Here is an 18,143-nt window from a genome sequence, read left to right as displayed (position 1 = left end):
GGCAGCGTCGGTCCTACGCGAGCCGCCACTGGCATCCAGCACCCAGGGGTCTGGCGCTTCCCCAACGTGCGTACAGGCCTCCTGGGGATCTTGCTGAGAGGTGGGTGCTGACTCGGGCGGCCTGGGGTGGGCCCTGGGTCTGCATTTCTCATGAGGCGGCTCCCTTCCTTCCGCTTCTTCCTGGCCTCGGAGAGCGACGTGGAGCGTCCCCTCTGTTGTGCTTCAGTGTCAGGAAGGCCCTGCCTCTGGCGCTGCAAGGCCAGGTGCTAGTGTCGGTCCCCCCGAAGGCTCCGAACCGTTGGGAGTCGAAGGGCGCCGCAGAGGCGGAGCCGAGAGGCGCGTGTGCCGACAGTGAGCCTGCACTTTCCTTTACTGGACGCCTCAGATGGCCTTCATCATCGTGGCCGGCATCTGCCTGTGCCTCTACTTCCTGTTTCTGTGCTTCATGGTGTTCCAGGTGTTCCGCAACATCAGCGGGAAGCAGTCCAGCCTGCCTGCCATGAGCAAAGTCCGGCGGCTGCACTACGAGGTGAGCAAGCCCCCAGGCTGAGCGGGAGGGTGACCCAGCATCCCCGCTGGCGTCGACGCACAGCACGCACCTGCACCGGCGGTCAGCACCCTGCGTCGGCTGCACCCGAGAGGCGCTCCCGTCCCGTAGGACGACCTCTGGGCCAAGTAAGAGGCCAGCCCCGACCCCGAGAGGCCGCAGGCTGGCTCCTGTACATGTTTTCTGAGGTTTACAGTCTCTCCGTCCTCAGAAGGGGGCAGCTTGCTGGACAGGTTCTGCAGCTTTGGGGTGGAACGTGGTTGATACCAGAAGGGAAGCGGGCGAGGGAAGGGTCAGGGCCCGGCTCAGGGAGGCTTTAGGCAAGGTTCCCTTGCTGAGAATCCGCCTGGAGCCCGGGCTGCAGCCCAGGTGGTCTGATTTTCAGACTCTAAGAGGCCACATTTCCCCAAAATGCCCAGCAGGTGATCAGATAAAATTCAGTAATCTCCTTTTTTTTTAGATTATGTGCCTCATGCAAGGGAAAGCGCTCAACGTCCTCCGACCTCTAATGCAGGCAGCGCAGTCTTAATTGTTCAAGGATCCCTTGGACTCACGCCTAAGTGGCTGTCCTTGGAGACGTGGGCCTAACTCCTCTCGTGAAAAGACACAGAAAGTGCCGAACCCTGGGGTCTTTTATATGCGGTGGATCTGCAGCTGTGAGCCCCTGAATAGGACGTGTCTCTCCCCGCAACACAGGTTGCCTTAAATCCTGCTCTCGGGAAACCCTGGGCGCCTGCTGAAGCTTTGCTGTCTCCAGAGCTGGAGTGACACACGAGAAAACTCAACCAGATCCACTTCATGTTGATTAATATGCACGTTTCTTTTTGTTCACTGGAGCAGAATTTTATTACAACCGCAGAAAACTTGGATTTGGTGACTTTGAGCCCTTGCAGAGAAGCATAACCAGCTTAGCAGGGAAATTAGCAGCCTCACGACGTGCCGTGAATGTAATTTCCCAGGCTCTGGTATCAGTGTTCTGTGGGAGATAAGAGCCCGAGAAATACTTGGCCGGTGAAGGCTTCAGCCGCCCTCGCCTCTGCAGGGGAAATGTCTACTACGTGGAGTCACTTTACTAGTCGCCCTGAGGGGTGTTGTTTTATGGATTTCTTTAAAATTAGATTCTTTTTTTTTTTTGTAGATTCTTATATCAAGGAAAGGATCCGTGCTGGTGCTAGCCAAGAGAGGGTCGACTAAACTGTGTCTCCTTCCCGACAGGGGCTGATTTTCAGGTTCAAGTTCCTCATGCTGATCACCTTGGCCTGTGCTGCTATGACCGTCATCTTCTTCATCGTTAGTCAGGTGAGTGGACCCTGCAGGGTCGGGGTGGGATGTCCCTGGAGGCGTCTTCTGTGCCTCGGCTCTGCACAGAAGGCTCCAGAAGGCCGCTCAGGGCGCTCCAAGGCCCCGGCCGGTGTGCTCCTTGGAGGAGCAGGAAGTCGCTGCGTAAATGAAAAGCCTGCAGCCAGATCGCAGCGCACTTGCCCGGTTTACTGAAGAAAACGCACTTTTCAGGCCCTAACGCGGAACCCTGACGAGCCTGTTAGCTTGGCTTGATCCTCATCCCGCCTTCACGGAGATCCTTTTACAGCCCGTCGGCCATTCTCGGTAATGATTCTACTTCCACTGAAGTGGGATTCAGAGGTCCCCTTGCTGGGATCTTACCTTTCCGCTGGTGATTGCCCAAACTCAAGATCTGGCTTCTCCCTGAAAACCGTAATAGTGGTGATAATCTAAAAACGTCGGTGCCTGGTTTTAGGAAGCGGAAAGCCCCGCGTAGATCTGACATACGGCCTGTCGTTCACTCGAGCTTCACAAGGATCCTGCGGGTTCAGCAGGGCGGTAGGGGCGGTTACCCCATTGCTCGGACACGGGATCTAGAGGTCTGAGAGGCATGTCCCATTTCTGCTGTTTCCCGGCTCGGGGGGTTGGGGGCGAACACCTTGCTCACCGGCCCCGAGCGAGGTCTGCTCTTCTCCCCCGTGTCGTGGACGTGATCATGGCACGGCTGCAAGAGGCGGGCGCGAGGGCCCCAGGAAGCCAGGCCTGCAGAGCGACTGCTGCAGGGCGTGAGGCACACCGTGAGCAAGGGTGAGCGTTGGGCCAAAGGACACCGAGTGGGTCGGGGACCAGAACCCGGTTCCTGGGACCGTGCCGCGCCAGCTGTCCTCTCCCCCTGGTGGAGGCCCAGCACGGGGCTGTCTCCCGTGGAGCTCGTTTCCCCCTAGGGGAGGGGCTCCCGTGCTTCCCTTGTACGGCAGACGCCTCGGGCCTGCAGTACTTTGGGTTTCAAAGATACGAGCGGTTGTACGTGTTACAGACGTCACGGGTCTGCGTCGTGACTTCTGCTGGAGACAGAATCACAGGTGGTGCCGGTGGGGGTACAGGCAGCGGTTTGTCTTCTCCGTTTGTAAGTGAAAGAAACACAACTTGAGTTGGAGGCTGGTGAAGGTAAAGCTACAGCTCTCCTCACTCGGCTCACGGACCCCGTGAATGCGACGCGCGGCCGCCCAAGGGCGCCCCGGGCCGTGTGAGGGTCGGGGTTGGAGGCTGAAACGAGCGTGGGGGTAAAGGACCCCTAATCATCGTGTCCTCGTGGGTTCCGCTCCCGCGTCTGCCGGGGCCTCACCGGGGCTGTGCTTGCATCAGACCCTTTATAGAGCCCTGGAGACGCCGCCCGCCACTGCGAGTGCGAGTGCGAGTGCGAGTGCGGCAGAGCATCCCGGCTCTGAGCGAGCGCTGCTCACCCGGCTGAGGCTCAAGCAAGGGCGTCTGAGGCCTGTCCTGGGGCTGATCCTCCTGTGACCAGCGTGTCCGGCCCTCCGATGCTTGGGAGAGCGCAGTGGCGCCAGCAGGGCCAGGTGGGGCGTGAGGGACCGCGGGGCGCCGGGCTCGGGCGCACAAGCTTCAGGAAGGCTGGGCTCAGGGCGGAGAGGTGACCCCAAGGCGCGTTCTCAGGGGCGGGAACGAAGGGCACTTTGGGTCCCAGCACAGGTGTCCGGCCCCTGAGCCAAAGCCACGCCCCGCGGCACCGCAGCCCCCGCCTTCCCCCTGGCCCCGCGGCGGCCCCGCGGCACCCCCGCCCCCCGACGGCTGGCCCCACGGAGCCGTGCTCCTGTTAAGTAACTGGTGCACCACTTGGAAGCGGGGGACGCCAGTTCTTCCAAGGAGCAGAGTCGTCGGTGGCTTTTCTTTGGAGGAAAAGATGAATGTCGCATTGTCCCAGTATTCTCTACCAGGGCTCCAGCCCGTGGCTGGCCTTTTATATCCGCCGCGACAGTCGGCCCGAAGTGGATTTCAGCTCCAAGGGGGTAGCAGCGAGCTCTTTCGGGTTCCATTAGGTCCTCACATTCCTCCTGCTGGGCTATTTTTTCCCAAGGTTTATTTATAGATATCTAAGACGTTTTCAGGCATGACTCTCAATGTCCCAGGTACTGTACTAATATAGTCATCAGAGGGCTCATTTTTTTTTAATGTCATTTTGGAATGTCTCAGCAATGAGCTCACCTGAAAGAAAACCCATTGGGTGACTTTTTGAAATAGATCCCAGCCTTAGGTAAAAGGGATGTATTAAAACTCCCATTATACTCGCGGGCTTGCTGAGAGAGCTTGCATTTAAGCCCCGTGAAATATAATGCGAGGGGATCTCGCCAGGATATTGAAGCTCCGAGGCCGGGAATGAAGGACCCGCAGGGAGCTGTGGGATGCGGCGACCTTGAGGCTTTGTGGCTGGCCCTGAGGGGCAGCGCTTTAATGCGGGCATTTTAATGGCCTCAGTCGTAGCAGCCAGGGGATGGCACACCACAGTCTGGTATTTTAGCCCCTTCCGTCTGGAAAAGAGGCGTTGCGCGTGGAGGTGGCGGGCAGTAGGGGACAGAGGTGCGGGGCGGGGGAGGAGGTCGCCAGCCTCCGCCAGGGGACCCCCAGGTGCCTGACGCCCGGGTCAGGCCTCATGCCGCAAACTCCCGGCGAGCCCGGCCAGCCCGGCCAGCCCTTCGCTCTTCGGTGTGGGATCGCTGCCTTCCGTTCCTCACAGAGGAAATGTCTCCAGGGAGGCAGCCTGTGTCTGGGATTCGGAAATCTTGTTGTTAAGTGGAATGTTGGTTGTCAAGACTACTGGGTGTAAAGGGATTTGACCTGCACTTGGCTCCAGGGCTATAATTGGGTGGTTTCACACAAAAGTAAATTGTTCGAATGTTAAATCAGGAAAAGCAGGGACTTTTAGAAATAAGACTTCTGCAGAGGGGAGAGGATTTTCTTTTTTCTTTTTCTTTTTTTTTTTTTCTTTTTTTTTCCTGGTTGGGGCTGATTTTTTTTTTTTTCCCCCTCCGGGAGTTAAAATGCGGGGACTGTCCCCTCGCCGCCGCCTTGGCTCTAATAAGATCTCGAATTTCCAAGGCCTGCTCCGGTGAGGCCTTGGCGTACTGTGGCTCGTGGTGCTGGGAACGGGCTGTGAGCTCAGGGGGTCCCAGGCGGGACGACCGAGAGGGGAGGTGGACACCCACTGACGGGCCGACGCTGTGCGTACGGCTCCTTCTCACACGCGGAGCCCTCTGCCCTCAGGAGATGGTGCACTTGGAGGTTACTGAGTAAACAGAGCGGGCAGTCCTGCAGCTCGGTGCTCCCCGAGGTGCCCGTGTCGCACGGCAGACGTGGGATGGGGCGTGAATCCGCCAGTGCCTGGAGCCCTCGGAGCGCCGGTGCGCGCCCCGCGGTGTGAGCCTCTCGTGGCTCCTCCGGGAAGCCGTGGCTTACGTGTACGCCCAGCTTTGAGCACCACCATCCCTACGTCTAGGACCTCTAGGGCGCATGTACTACTGGATTATATATGGATTTCGGTGTGCAGATCTGCGTGTGTCCGTGTGTGTGTGAATCTGGACACGCTGGACAGTACGGGGCGTTGTGGTCAATTAGGTCGACCTTGGAAGGAAGTTTGGGCTCCGCGGTAGCTGCTTCATATGCCAACGTGACAGACTCCCCCCGTGGAAGACAACGTCCCTACTCTTACGCCGCGTAACGGTTAACGACACCTTGTCTTGGGGTCAGAGCCGCGACTTTCCGACGGAGCAACCTTGGGAAGGACAACGTGCCTCACCGCGGCGTAGTTTCCCCACGTGTTGAGCGGGAATAGCACCTGCCGTAATACCGTCCGTGTGAAATCCCTGCTATGGTGCTTGACGTATCAGCGTTGGATAAATGTTGACTATCGCCCCCCTTGTTATTAGGTTAAAAAGTCTTAGTTTTGCGGATATCTGTGTTTGCAATATCTAAGTGAAATAACACGGACTGCCCATTGGCTTACTTTAAAGGACGATTCTCATTATTTACCGGGGAATACAGTATCTTCACTTTGCCATCAGGTACTTCCTCAGAGTCCCTGTCTCTGTCCCTTTCTACTGCCGTGCACCTGCCCTGGCGTTCCCGCCCAGCCTGTACTTTTGTCCTTGTTCATCCAGCTAATACCGTCTGTCGAGTACCACGGTGACCAGGTGGACATTCCCTTGGGCTGGTTATGCCAGTCCCAGTAAGGGTCCATTTCAGGAAAATTCAGTACCGAGTATTCCCACTTTATGTCATGGGAAGTAGGGTCTCTTGCAGGAGAGAGACCTACTGGGGCCCTACTGCCTTCACAGAGAAGAGGAAAGTTAACCTGGAGCCTCCCAGCCTCCCCCGCGTCACCTACAGATCAGGTCCCTTTGTTGTGAAAGCGGGTACGTGAATTTCCAGGAATTATCTTAAGACTTCCTCTCCTCCTCCATTATATGCATTAAAAATCATTTTATTTTATTTATTTTATTTTATTTTATTTTTTTTAAAGATTTTATTTACTCACAAGAGATAGAGAGAAGCAGAGACACAGGCAGAGGGAGAAGCAGGTTCCACGCAGGGAGCCCGATGCGGGACTCGATCCCAGGACTCCAGGATCACACCCTGGGCTGAAGTCAGGCTCTAAACCACTGAGCCACCCGGGGATCCCTAAAAACCATTTTAAGCATGCCCTAACTACTGTAGTTTTTATATATATATATATAATATAAAGTTAGGATATTCTGTTAAGAAAAGTGACCCTTGGCGACCTTTCTAAGAAGTTAGTTCTAAGTAGCTTGAACCTCCACACATGGTTCCAAAACCAGTGATGGCCATAAAATTCTTCTTCTTCTTCAAAAAAAAAATATATTCTCGAGCACATTATATCCAATGAACTATGTTTGAAAATAAGGGTCCGCGATAGTGGTTTGTGCATCACAAAAATGAAAAGTTAACGTGTCACCAGGGCCCAACTAAAACGGGTTCGTCTGCAGTTTGTTGACCTAATCAACTGAGGCTCCAGGTCTTTCCGAAGGAAATACCTGTGCTTCCAGCTTTCTTCCGCCTGGGGCCCCAGGGGGTCGTGGGCTACGGGGGAGGTGTCAGGTGGATCCAGACTCATGAAAGCCACCTGCCCGCTGAGTCATTAACATCGAGATACAGCTCGGGGCCCTTACGTCCTCCATCGTCCTCCATCGTCGTCGTCCATCGACCTCTGTCTTCCGCTGTAGCTCCTACAAGGGGCTCCTGGAGACGCTTTACGTGACCCAGCTCATGTTCTCACAGGGGAATTTGGCCATCGATGACGCCCTGTGGTTGGCACAGGTGGTCGGAGCCGTCCCACTCATCTCAGAGCTGGCACAGATTGTTAGTCGCCGGTGCTTGGCGTGGTCCACGGGCCGTCGGCCCTGCCAACCATGCTCAGGTCATGAACGTAGACAAAAGCAGCCTCACCGCGGTCTCGGAGAGCTGTGAAGCGTACGAAAGCCTCGCGATTACCTTCGTCAGCGACATCCGTATGGACGTAGCCTTATTAAGGGTTTCCCGAGTGTCAGGAAAATTCTAGAAGCATTTTTACCCGATTCCCCTGCAAGTTTCTGTTTTGTACTGAAGGAGACCGCAGTTCGGAGTCTTGGTCTCTTCCTGCGTTAAGCAGAGAATGAGTGGTGGAGTCTGCCTCCGAGTCCTGGCCTCCGCCTCCAGGGCCGTGACTTTCCGCTTCCCGACTTCCCCGCGAGGGGGGACTGCTCACCGGGAGGCGTCCCCTGCTTGTCTCACCGGCCTGTCCTCACCGAGCCAGTGCGACGCGCCGGGCGCCGAGGGTTGGGCAGTACACGAGTCAGGGGTGGTCTCTGCCTGCAGGGACGCTACGTCCAGCTGGGCGGCGGCGGCAGGGGGTTACGGCTGTGGGTCAGCGGGAGATGCAAGCACAGTTTCTGTAGGTTGGGGTGACCTTGTGCTGTTATTTAAGAGAGAGATGCTCCCTGGGTGGTTCTGATGCGCACACAGCTCGGGAGCCACTGGCTCGTACCTGGCACAGGAGGCCCTCAGAGAACCTGATTCATACTAGTGTGATTTAGATTAAAAAAGGAGTCGTGGCGGCACCTGGGTGGCTCAGCCGGCTAAGCATCTGCCCTCCGCCCAGGTCACGACCTCGGGGTCCCTGGGGTCAGCGTCAAGCCCAACAGGAGGCGTCTGCTTTTCTCTCTCCCTCGGCCCCTCCCCTAAGTAAGTAAATAAGTAAGTAATCTTTAAAAAAGGAGTCCTACAGGGCCCTCTCCTCGTCCCGTATGGAGAAGGCGGCTGGTTTCTGTGTCGGTTGGTTCCGGTCTCGCTGTCGTCTCTTCTTGGTTCCAGCTGAATGTTGTCTCCTTTCTCCGTAGGTGACCGAAGGCCACTGGAAGTGGGGCGGCGTCACGGTCCAGGTGAACAGTGCCTTCTTCACAGGCATCTATGGGATGTGGAACCTGTACGTCTTTGCTTTGATGTTCCTATATGCGCCGTCCCATAAGAACTACGGGGAGGACCAGTCCAATGGTGAGTCGCAGTCTCGTCAGCACAGCTTCGTCAGGATAAGTAGGCTCAGCCCCTGCGGGGTTCACCCAGCAAAGGCTCTGGGGTCCCCAGTCAGGCTCCCTCCAGGTGTCCGTGAGCACCCCCCGGGGACTGGGGAGCCATGAGACGAAAGCCACCACAAGGCAGATGCTTCTTTTAAGTCGTCGTCTCTCTGTCTCTTTCTTTCTTTTTTTTTTTTTTGATTTTTAAGCATTCTAGTCTGAAGTATGTGCCCGTTTTATTTTAAAGCTTAAGTTTCCTTTCCTCGATTTCTTGAGCAAAATCGACTCTCAGAGATTAAGCCACGTTTATTCTTCTGGTTTGAAAAGCATGATCTCAAGATACCAGGTGGCCTGGGACCGGGTCCTGAGACTGAGGACTGAGCCGGCTTCGTGGTTCTCCTGCTCATTCTTGTGCAGGGCTGTTGACGCGCCTCGGGCCGATGGCTAGTCCCTGCCCCCGTGGCCTCCTCCTCCCGCGGGGCTACTGATGCCTCCAGGAGCCTCGGGGGACCTGGCCGGCCTGGTTATTTTGTAGATGGGGACCTGGGGCTTCTCCACCAGCCGTGGCAGCGGGAAACGGCTGTCACTGCCTAGGGTGTGCCCTGGATTTGGAATTGGTGGCCCAGGAAACGACAGATCGGAGAAGCTCCTTTTCCTTTGACTACTCAGCCCTGCGCTGCCTGGCTCCACCCCTGCTTTACCCGAGCCGTGTCCTTGCTGTTCTGAACGAGTGGATTCCTATCCTGGGTCCACCTGGGCCCTAAAAAAACCCTCCTCATCCTCTGGGCTCACTCAGAATTCTTCCTCTTTCTTGGAACCTGTTCCTGATCGCCCTCGTTGGAGTCCAGCAGACTGTATCCAACCGAATGTTGTTGCCGTAGGATATTGATACGTCTGAGTAGTCAGACGACTTTGGGAGTCGAGTCGTTGGGTTTTTCATCAGCATTAATGAGGTCTTTCCTGCAAGACGTCTTAATGCCTTCAGCACTTTAATTCGTACCATAGGCCTTTTTTAAATGGGTGGGACGGACAGCTTTTCCCCAAATCATTAAATCATTTGGCCCTATACTCCTTTTTCCAGGCAGTGTTTTGTTTTAGGTTTATTGGGGGGTTTTTTTTCGTTTGTTTCTTGGAAATCGCGTTCTAAGGAACAGCCCTGGGGAAACACGATTATACCCTCCAGATGACCCCGTAAGTGTCGTAGATGAGGTTCCCGTGTCTCCTCTGCTCCGCCGGAGAGCTAACTCCCGAGCCAGGACAGGTCCTTGAGGGCGCTTGGGAAGTGTTGATTGAGTTGAGGCTTTAGAAGTCAGAGTTCGGGCTCAGTTTTCAGATTTCACAGATGCGCCGGTGATGTTGAGAGTTGAGGTTAACATGAGGGGCGACGGCATGAGACGGTGTGGGAGGTAGAGGGCCCGTTGCTGAGGGTTGGGGCCGCGGCCAGCCCTCAGCCACCCTCCACCTTCCGCACCGCGCCCGCCACTGCGTCGGAGGGTCCTTCCGGCTGCTTGGCCGCCACCCTGAGCATGGAAATGGGGGCACGTAGCCTCTAAAGTGGGCCTCCTAGCACCGGCAGGAAGGGATGCCGGGCTTGTGATCAGGAGTCGCGGGTTCGTGTCGTGGTCCTCCTGTCGGAGCCGACCAGCCACGTGGGCACGTTCTTGAGAGTATCCAGCAGGAACCCAGAGGTGAGGTGCTTCCTTCCAGGGAGATGCCACGTGAAGCCGTCGCCGGACTTCCCGGGAGGTTGGGATGACCCTGCCACCGGGAACAGTCCGCGGACCCTGACTTTACGTACACTCCCCTGTGGTGCCGCCTGACCTCTGCGCCGCGTCTCCCAGCGGTGCTGTCCCGGAGCCTTCGGGGGCCGTGCAAGTCCGTAGCTGTGTTTCTCCTCATGGCCAAAGGGCAGGAGAGAACCTCGGCCGGGAAGTGGCAGCCCGGGCTGATTGTGTCACGGCTCGGGGGTTTCCAGCCGCTGGTGAGGACCTGCCCGTCCAGCCCTTCTAGGCCGTGGGGGCCGGGGCTGCGGCCCGCCCTGCCCAGGCCGCCTGACCGCTTGCCGCCCGCTGGGCCAGTCGCCCGGGTTGCAGGCCAGGGTCGGCCCCTCCACTAGGACGGACCCTACTCTGCACCACAGCCACCCCCGAGGCTTGAAGCCCTGCGGTTGACGATAGCACCGGGTCTGTTCCCCGCAGGTGTTTCTTTCGTTGTGCTTTTTTGTTTCTTGTGTGTTGTTTTTTGTTTTTTTTTTTTTTTGTTTTCTGGTTTTTTTTGGTTGAAGGCAGCTTGACCTGGAGTTTCACAGAAAGCTCAAAAGCTAGTTCTCACCAGCAGGTCCCATCCCTCCCCCAGACCCCCCGCCAGAGCTATGCATGCCTGCTTGGTCTTGGGTCTGCCGCTGTGACTGGGAGGTGCCCCTGGTACTTAGGGCCAAGCAGGTAGACCCCTTGGGACCCTGTCCCGGTCACGAACACACGTCACACACCTTAGCAGCTGTGCGATGGTGACACCATCCGCTGTGACGGCGCAGCCGCCCCGCAGCCCCCGGCAGCTCGTTTGCCGTCCCGCTCCCACGTGGTTCCGTGGCCTCGTGCATCTGGAGGCGGCTGTGCCACGTGGGCTCCCCGATCCCGCTCCCCTCCTGCCCTCCTTCACTTTTCGTCTCCTCGACTGGCGCCAGCCACCCAAGGCCTCCCAGGAGCTGCGGAGCAGTTGCCAGGATTTTGAAGCTCCTTGGAAAGAGCTAGTTTGAAATATTACATGGAAACCTAGGAAATGGACTCCTCGGGGGTACACTGTATTTTTTAGATTCTCTGGGCCTCTGGATGACATCCCTTCCCCTCCCCCATGCTCCTTTTCTTTCTCATGCAAAGTTCTTATTGTTGAGTTGGCTTGGGCTCCCCTGCTCCCCTGCTTTTAAGGTCCAAGCCAAGAATTCAGGTCTTTTGCTGTGGAGGATGAATCCCAGGTGTGTGGTTTCTTGCCTTCTTGAGGTGGGTCCTGCGCCGACCTCTGGAAAAAGCTCGTCTCCGGGGACTTGGCAGGTGGTTTCTGATGCAGCCAAAGGGGACGAGGAAATAGAACATGGAGGGGGTCGTTGTGTTTGGATGTGGAGAGAGATGCCAGGAGGGGGCAGGAGGGGCAGGGGCAGGACGGAAACGAAAGCAGCGGAGACTCCGGCGTCTCCCTTTTGGTCAAGGAACGGACTGAGAGAAACACAGCGGACGGCAGGTTCTAGAAAGGGTTGTTTTCCCAAAAGCGTTTTGTTTTGTTTTTATTTTCCCTTGTACGTCTGTGCCTCTTTTCTTGTGTGGATCAGACAGTGACCCTTAGAAATGAGCCGCCGAGTACCTGGGCCCGGCGTCAGGCTGGGTGAGACGGGGTGGAATGAAGCCCGAGGGAGGGACGAGGCCCCTCTGCGGCGGCTGCTGGGTGCTCCCAGGCCGCGGGGCTCTGGGTTCCGTCTTGCTGGTGATTTACCGGCTGCTGGTACCGTTGTGGCCACGTCAGTTATTTCACACATACGCATGTGTGTCTATGGACGCGTCTGTTTACTTTTTCATTTATTATTTTTTAAAGATTTTACTTATTTATTCATGAGAGACATAGAGAGAGGCAGAGACCCAGGCAGAGGGAGAAGCAGGCTCCACGCAGGGAGCTCGAGGCGGGACTCGATCCCGGGACCCCGGGGTCAGGCCCTGGGCCGACGGCAGACGCTCAAGCACTGAGCCGCCAGGGGCTCTAAATAGGATCGTGTCCTGCGTGTGTGTAGGGACGTTTGTGCACACACACGTCCCAGCACACGCAGACTTTTGGTTCAGCAAAGATCACTTCGACCTCTTTCTCTTAAGGACCATTCACATCTGCTCTGTTCCTCCTGCCATTTCCTTCAAGTCGTTCCTTTCAGCGTCGCCGTAAGCGGTCTGTGGAGCACCCGGGTGCGCGCCGGGCAGGCACCGGGCAGGCACCGGGCAGGCACCGGGCAGGCCGGCGTTGACCTTAGGGCCGAGCGACCGCAGCGTCTCCCCGGGCTCGGCCTCGATGCGCCACACGCTCAACACTGCCCAACCCCCGCCCACCGAATCGTGGAGGAAAAACGTCGGAGCTGCTTATGAAGTGGGACATTTGTTAATAGCAGGCTCTCATCTCCGTGCCTTCGTCTGTAGACTTCTGGTCAGAAGGTTTTAGGAAAAAAACCCTGAGCCACGGAATTCCTGACTGGATGACGATGACGAAGGGACCAGGAGACACCCATTGCCAGCCGGTCCCGTTCTGTTTCTATCGAGCGGGCCTTTCCCCGGGCGTGTTGGGGACCCGGCCCCGTGGTGCCCGCGAGCGCGATGCACGTGGTGGGAGCCCGCGGACCCGAGGTGGCCCCTGCCGGAGCCGCTTCCCGGTGAAGGTGCAAGTGGGTGGCCCAGTCCCTGCTGCGGCCCTGTGGGTGGCGGCTGCCTCGTCGTCTGGGGCACGTCGCGCCTCCCGAGCGTGTCCCATGGCCGGGCTCCGTCAAGCACCGCAGCCCGGGGAGCTGAAACCGCGAAGCGTGGGCATGTCCTCACGCTCCAGAGGCTCGAGGCCCCAGACCGAGTGCGTCCGGCTTCCCCGTGGCTCGTAGGCTGCGTGTTCCCTCCGTGCCGTCACGCGGCCTCACTGCTGGTACCTCAGCGCCCCTTCTCATGAGGACGCAGGCCAGGCCGGACGAGGGCCGCCCCGTGACCTCATGGTGACGTCCTGACCTCCTGCAAGGCCGCGTCCCCCAACAGTCACGTCCCGAGGGCTGCCAACTAGGACTTGAACGGCTACATTCGGCAAGGCTAGGGTTCGGCCCATGACATTAGGATTTCACTCAAAACTTGTAGGTTTGGTTGTGCCCACCCTGTTGCAGGCACCAGGGACCCGGTCCCTGGAGGTCCTCTGGGGGCCGGGGGGCAGTGGCTCACCCCTCCCGGAATAATCCACCTCAGTGGCCGAAGGCGACCGAGGGGCGGCTGGCTGCAGGCCGCTGCGCCCGTCCCTGCAGGGCTGGAGCTCGCCGTGTGCGTGCAGCCGGGAGGATCTGGACCGGCCTGTACCCGGACGGTCGTGGTGGGGGTTTTAATGAGCACTTACTACCTACCAGATTACTGCACTGGCTATTTACGTTCTTTGGGAAAAAAAAATTTTTTTTAAAGATTTTATTTATATATTCATGAGAGACAGAGAGAGAGAGGCAGAGACCCAGGCAGAGGGAGAAGCAGGCTCCATGCAGGGAGCCCGACGTGGGACTCGACCCGGGACTCCAGGATCAGGCCCTGGGCTGCAGGTGGCCCTAAACCGCTGAGCCACCCAGGGATCCCCTGAAAAAAGTTTTTTTACAGATTTTTTTAACACCCACTGTCCGCTGTATTTTTCACATCCCAAATGTAGGAAGGACGTAGCCTCAGAGTAAACCATAATCCTTTACGTGGAAACCATCTAGCTTTACAAACACTACCCGCTCCTCGTTTTTCTCATCGTGCCGTGAACCGGGCTGGACTTTATCAGTCACCGTTTGAGCTTAGCTTTGAGGGTGAGTAGGGGTTCGGTCGGTACGAGACTAGAGGAAATTCCGCAGGGAAGAACGGGGTCGGGAGTGTTACAGGAAGGACGTAAGCTCTGGGGGTAGACACAGGTGGTCTGGAATCCGGCTCCAGCAGGTCCTGAAGAGCCGGGACCTCGGGGCGTGAGAGCTCCCGGGCTTCCAGATGGAGGCAGTGGGGTGTCCGCCTGCTTTGGGAGCCCCATAATGGCCGGAGGCTGCGGGTCTCCCAGACCCCTGGAACAGCCGGGGCAGTTCTCCTCCCTTCTCCTGCGGTAGCCGCGGACGCGCAAGGGACGGACGTCGAGATGCAGCCGCGGCGGGGAGCTGCGGTCACTGCTGCCTGCCTGTGGGGCCTCCCTGCGGGGCCTTAGAACATTCCGGGTCTCCAGGAGGCGTTCAGCCGCAGGTGCCGGCAGGTAGCCGCGTGCCTGCGGACGCCAGGTCGTAAATACGGACCCAGCGATGGTCCTCAGTGATGGAATCGGATGCCAGAGGTTAGCCTCCTTCCACAACAGCTGCACATCAGCCGACAGGAGCCGACACCAGAACCAGGGAAGGAGACGACTTCTGCAAACTGAAGGATTCCTTTCTTCACCTTCCTCAGTCGTCTCCCCGTTTATTCTCACCTCTTCCCAAAATAAGAGACATACCGCATTTTCGAAAAGGTGTTTTATTTTGTTTTTAGAAAAGGTTTTAAGCCCTTCTGTGCACTGAGTAGCAGGATCCAAGAGGGAGGGAGAACGGCAGGTGGAGCGAGACCTTGGCAGAGGTAGGGGTTGATGGCATTTGGAAGAAACGGAGGGTCCCCACTCCTGCCATATTCCCATGTTCTCCCCCTAAAGGGGGAAGAGTTGGCCTTCAGGGCACAATAAAACCACAGTTTGGCCGCTTGGGCCTCCTTGGCCTGGGTCCTCAAACGGGATCCCATTAGAGAAGCTGACTGCTAAGCCTCCGCGTCTTCCCGTCTTCTGAAGAGACGCGGCACGCAGAGCCCCGGAGCCCGCCCGCGGGGCAGACCCCGAGTCCCAGCTCTCGGGACGTCAGGGCGCCCGTACGGCGCGCTCTGGATTCTCTCTCATCGGATACAAAAGCAGAGCTAACGTGCTGAGCAGTTTGTCCAGACCCCCGCGTGCGTTTATGGCCACGACCCGCTGCACGCGGGCTCCCGCGTTGCCGGCAGACCCACTGGACCTCGGAAACCGGGAGGTTTACAGAGTCCGCATGGCCTCAGGGCTTGAGAGCCCGGCTCCCGAGCCTTGCGGTGAAGCCTGAATCCCACATCCCAGTGCACCAAGCCGGCCCTTGGTTGGGCCAGTGACTGACCCCTCTGTGCCTGTTTTGTGCGTGAGTAGAGTGGAAATGGTGACAGCGTCTCTGTCCAAGTACTGCTACGAGGATTGAGCGCGTTCGTGTCTGCAGAGTGTTTAGAACGGGGTCAGCACGCGGCAGACACTGGTGCGGGAGCTCATGAAAACAAGCTGAAGTCATTTTGGCCCAAGGGAGCCGTAGGATCCTACACATTTTGTAGGACATGCTGAGGAGAGTCAACATTGTGAGCCTGAAGAATTAGCATCTTGGGTTCGAAGCCTGAGCAGAATTCCATTCTGGTGTCCGGTTTTGAGTCTCTGGTGAAAGGGATTCTTCGGGTAAGCACTTGGCGGTGCTGGTGGGCCCACGGGGGTGGTCAGGCCTCTCTTTGGAACTGTGATGACTTACACAGACATGCAGATTCTGACGGCGGCTTGGGGTTTCCAGGGCTCACCCAGATCCAGAACCGGCTTCGCCTGAGAAACTTGAGGCCCCGGCACAGTGCTAGGCCCGGGAGTGGGCTAGAAGCCGCCGCAGCGAGAAGGCAGGCTGGGGCCCTGCCTGTTGTGTACGTAGTGGGTCAGCGTGGCCCTCGCGCCCCGCTGGTGTGCGCCCCGGCCGTGCCGGAGGCCGGGCTGCCGCCTCCCGTTACCTGCTCTGCCCCCCAGCCTGTGGATTGGACCTGGTGCACAGGGCCCCAAATCCTATCAGCAGTCCTGCAAGAGCCGAGGACCTCGCTGCTGAAAGTAGGGAGGCCTGGGTAGAGCGCTGCACGCTAGCGTTCGGTAGGGCCGCCTCGGCTGCGCCGCTGCTGGCAAAGGGGTCTGCAGGGGAACCCAGGCGGCGCGTGGCACGTGTGAAGGGCACCGGCCCTGCAGCCTGCGGGACCAGTGTCCGGGTGACGCCCGGGGGTCTGAGCCCGTGCGATGCACTGATGCCCGCCATCGGCGACATTAGTGGCAGGCGTAGGGCCAAAGCTCTCTTCCAACTTTCCACCCCAGTTGAAAATACCACTTATTTCCTTAATCCTGTGCTTTGAACTAGGAAAAATCTTAGTCCCAGAAAATAGGTGTCCACAGTATAGATATAAAACCACAAATATAAACTGTGACAATACGTGATACTGTGTAGTATGATAAAAATACCTAATACAAATGTGAACAGATCGTGAACGTCGCAGACCCCACCCTGACCTGTACTCTGCAGCGTCGCTCCCTGTCTGCAAATCTGCAAGTGCACGTGCGCCCCACACGCGCTGTCGGAGGACGGCGGCCTCTTGGTTTTCCATTTCCCCTCTGCCAGTTGTGCATTTGTTTGATCTCTCTGTGGTGCACCCCCCACCCCCGCCCCGGGTCGTGTCCTCACTGCCCTCCCTGTTTCCTCTTGCGTGTGGCCCTGGGGGGGCCAGACACCACCCCCCGGAAAGCACCGGGAGCCACGTGGTCCCAGGTAAGCCCTCCTCATGCGCTCCTGGTGACCGCGGGGACGGAGCGTGGTGCAGGCGCATGGTCGCTGGGGTCTGCTCTCTGGGGGACGGGAAGGCTCCGGAAGCCCTGCGGGGTGCGAGTCCGAGGGTGGATGTGGCCCGCGTTGGCGCCCGCCGGCGTCTGAGGCCGGGAGGGGGGAGGGGGCCGGTCCCGGGCCGCCGGCACGGAGGCGAGTGGCGCCCGTCTAACGCCCGCACCCTGTTCCAGGTGACCTGGGCGTCCACAGCGGGGAGGAAGTGCAGCTCACCACCACCATCACCCACGTGGACGGCCCCACCGAGATCTACAAGCTGACCCGCAAGGAGGCCCAGGAGTAGGAGCGCCGCGCCGCGCCGCGCCGGACTGTCCCCACGGCCCCGCCAGCTAGTGGGGAGCGTGCCAGCGCGGGGCCGACGGCGCGCGGGGCTCCAGCCGTGGCTTCGTGGGCCGGTGGCCTAGACGCGCGTCCGCTGGCCTCCCGGCTGCGGTCCCGGAGGACGGTTCCTGCGGCCACTAGGGCGTGCGTGTGGGAACAGCCTCCGACGGGACACGCTCTCTGCTCGTCGTGAACTAGTGACGTAGGAGCATCCGTAGCAGGTGCTTAGGGAGCCTCTTGCGCTGGGGTGCGCTCTCCTCGGGGGATGGTTCGGGCCGGAGGGGTCTCTGTGGAGTGGAATATTGACTCTTTTTCCTGTTTTAGATTCTAGGATAGATTTTAACACCTTTGCAGGCCGGGGTAGGCTGGTGGCTTAGTCTTCTCAAACCTAATCTGTGACCACTTGGGTTTTTTGGTTCTTTTTTTTTTTTTTTTTGGTCTCTTTTTTTTTTCTATTTATATCACCAGGTAGCCTGTTGAGTTAATATTTAAGTTGTCAATAGATACGTGTCCCTATTTTTTATGGCACAACATGAAATAACTGCATTTCATGAGAAGGTCTGTTACGCCAGGGGCATCTCAGCTTTGAAACCAAATCTGTGTTTCCAGGACTAACCAGTCTGTCGGATGTGGGTTTTGCAAAACTGTTTGCTGAACTACCCAAGTAGGATTCATTGTATTAAATGGCCTTTGGGTCTGAAAAGCTTTTTTACCTCTTGCTTAAAATGTGTTTTCTTTGCATAAGATGCTTCCCACAGCCTCCCAACGTGTAGATCCCACCATTCGAATAAACCTGTCTGTCCATGCACGTCTGTATACGCACACGTCGTCCTCCGGCCCCAGCCGCACGCCGGCCCGCCGAGGCTTTGCCCTGCTCACGCTGGGGTGGCGGGTGGGCGGGGAAATGGGGTCGTGGAAAACCAGAGTGTTTGGGGGCCGGGAGGTCTTTCTGGAAGCCGGGTAGTGTTTTCTGTGCCAGGTGCTTCATCTGCCTAGGCCGGCAGGGAGTGCTCACACGGGA

General features: G+C 57.8%; 1 protein-coding gene across 1 annotated transcript in view; it reads left to right on the top strand.

Annotated features, from left to right (window-relative positions):
• Window positions 1–17,930, top strand: part of WLS (Wnt ligand secretion mediator) — a 94,307-nt gene extending 76,377 nt beyond the window's left edge. Inside the window, exons 9-12 of the mRNA XM_055339667.1 lie at window positions 386–529; window positions 1,763–1,846; window positions 8,236–8,389; window positions 16,975–17,930. Coding sequence (XP_055195642.1) covers window positions 386–529; window positions 1,763–1,846; window positions 8,236–8,389; window positions 16,975–17,084 — 492 coding nt within the window. The 3' untranslated portion in view covers window positions 17,085–17,930. The remainder of the gene's footprint in view (window positions 1–385; window positions 530–1,762; window positions 1,847–8,235; window positions 8,390–16,974) is intronic.
• The last annotated feature ends 213 nt before the right edge of the window (window positions 17,931–18,143 follow it).

This window comes from Nyctereutes procyonoides, unplaced genomic scaffold (assembly GCF_905146905.1).
Source record: "Nyctereutes procyonoides isolate TBG_1078 unplaced genomic scaffold, NYPRO_anot_genome, whole genome shotgun sequence".
Classification (NCBI taxonomy): Eukaryota; Metazoa; Chordata; class Mammalia; order Carnivora; family Canidae; genus Nyctereutes; species Nyctereutes procyonoides.
The sequence above is the reverse complement of the archived record's forward strand: the minus strand, read 5'-3'. Positions and strand labels throughout refer to the sequence as shown.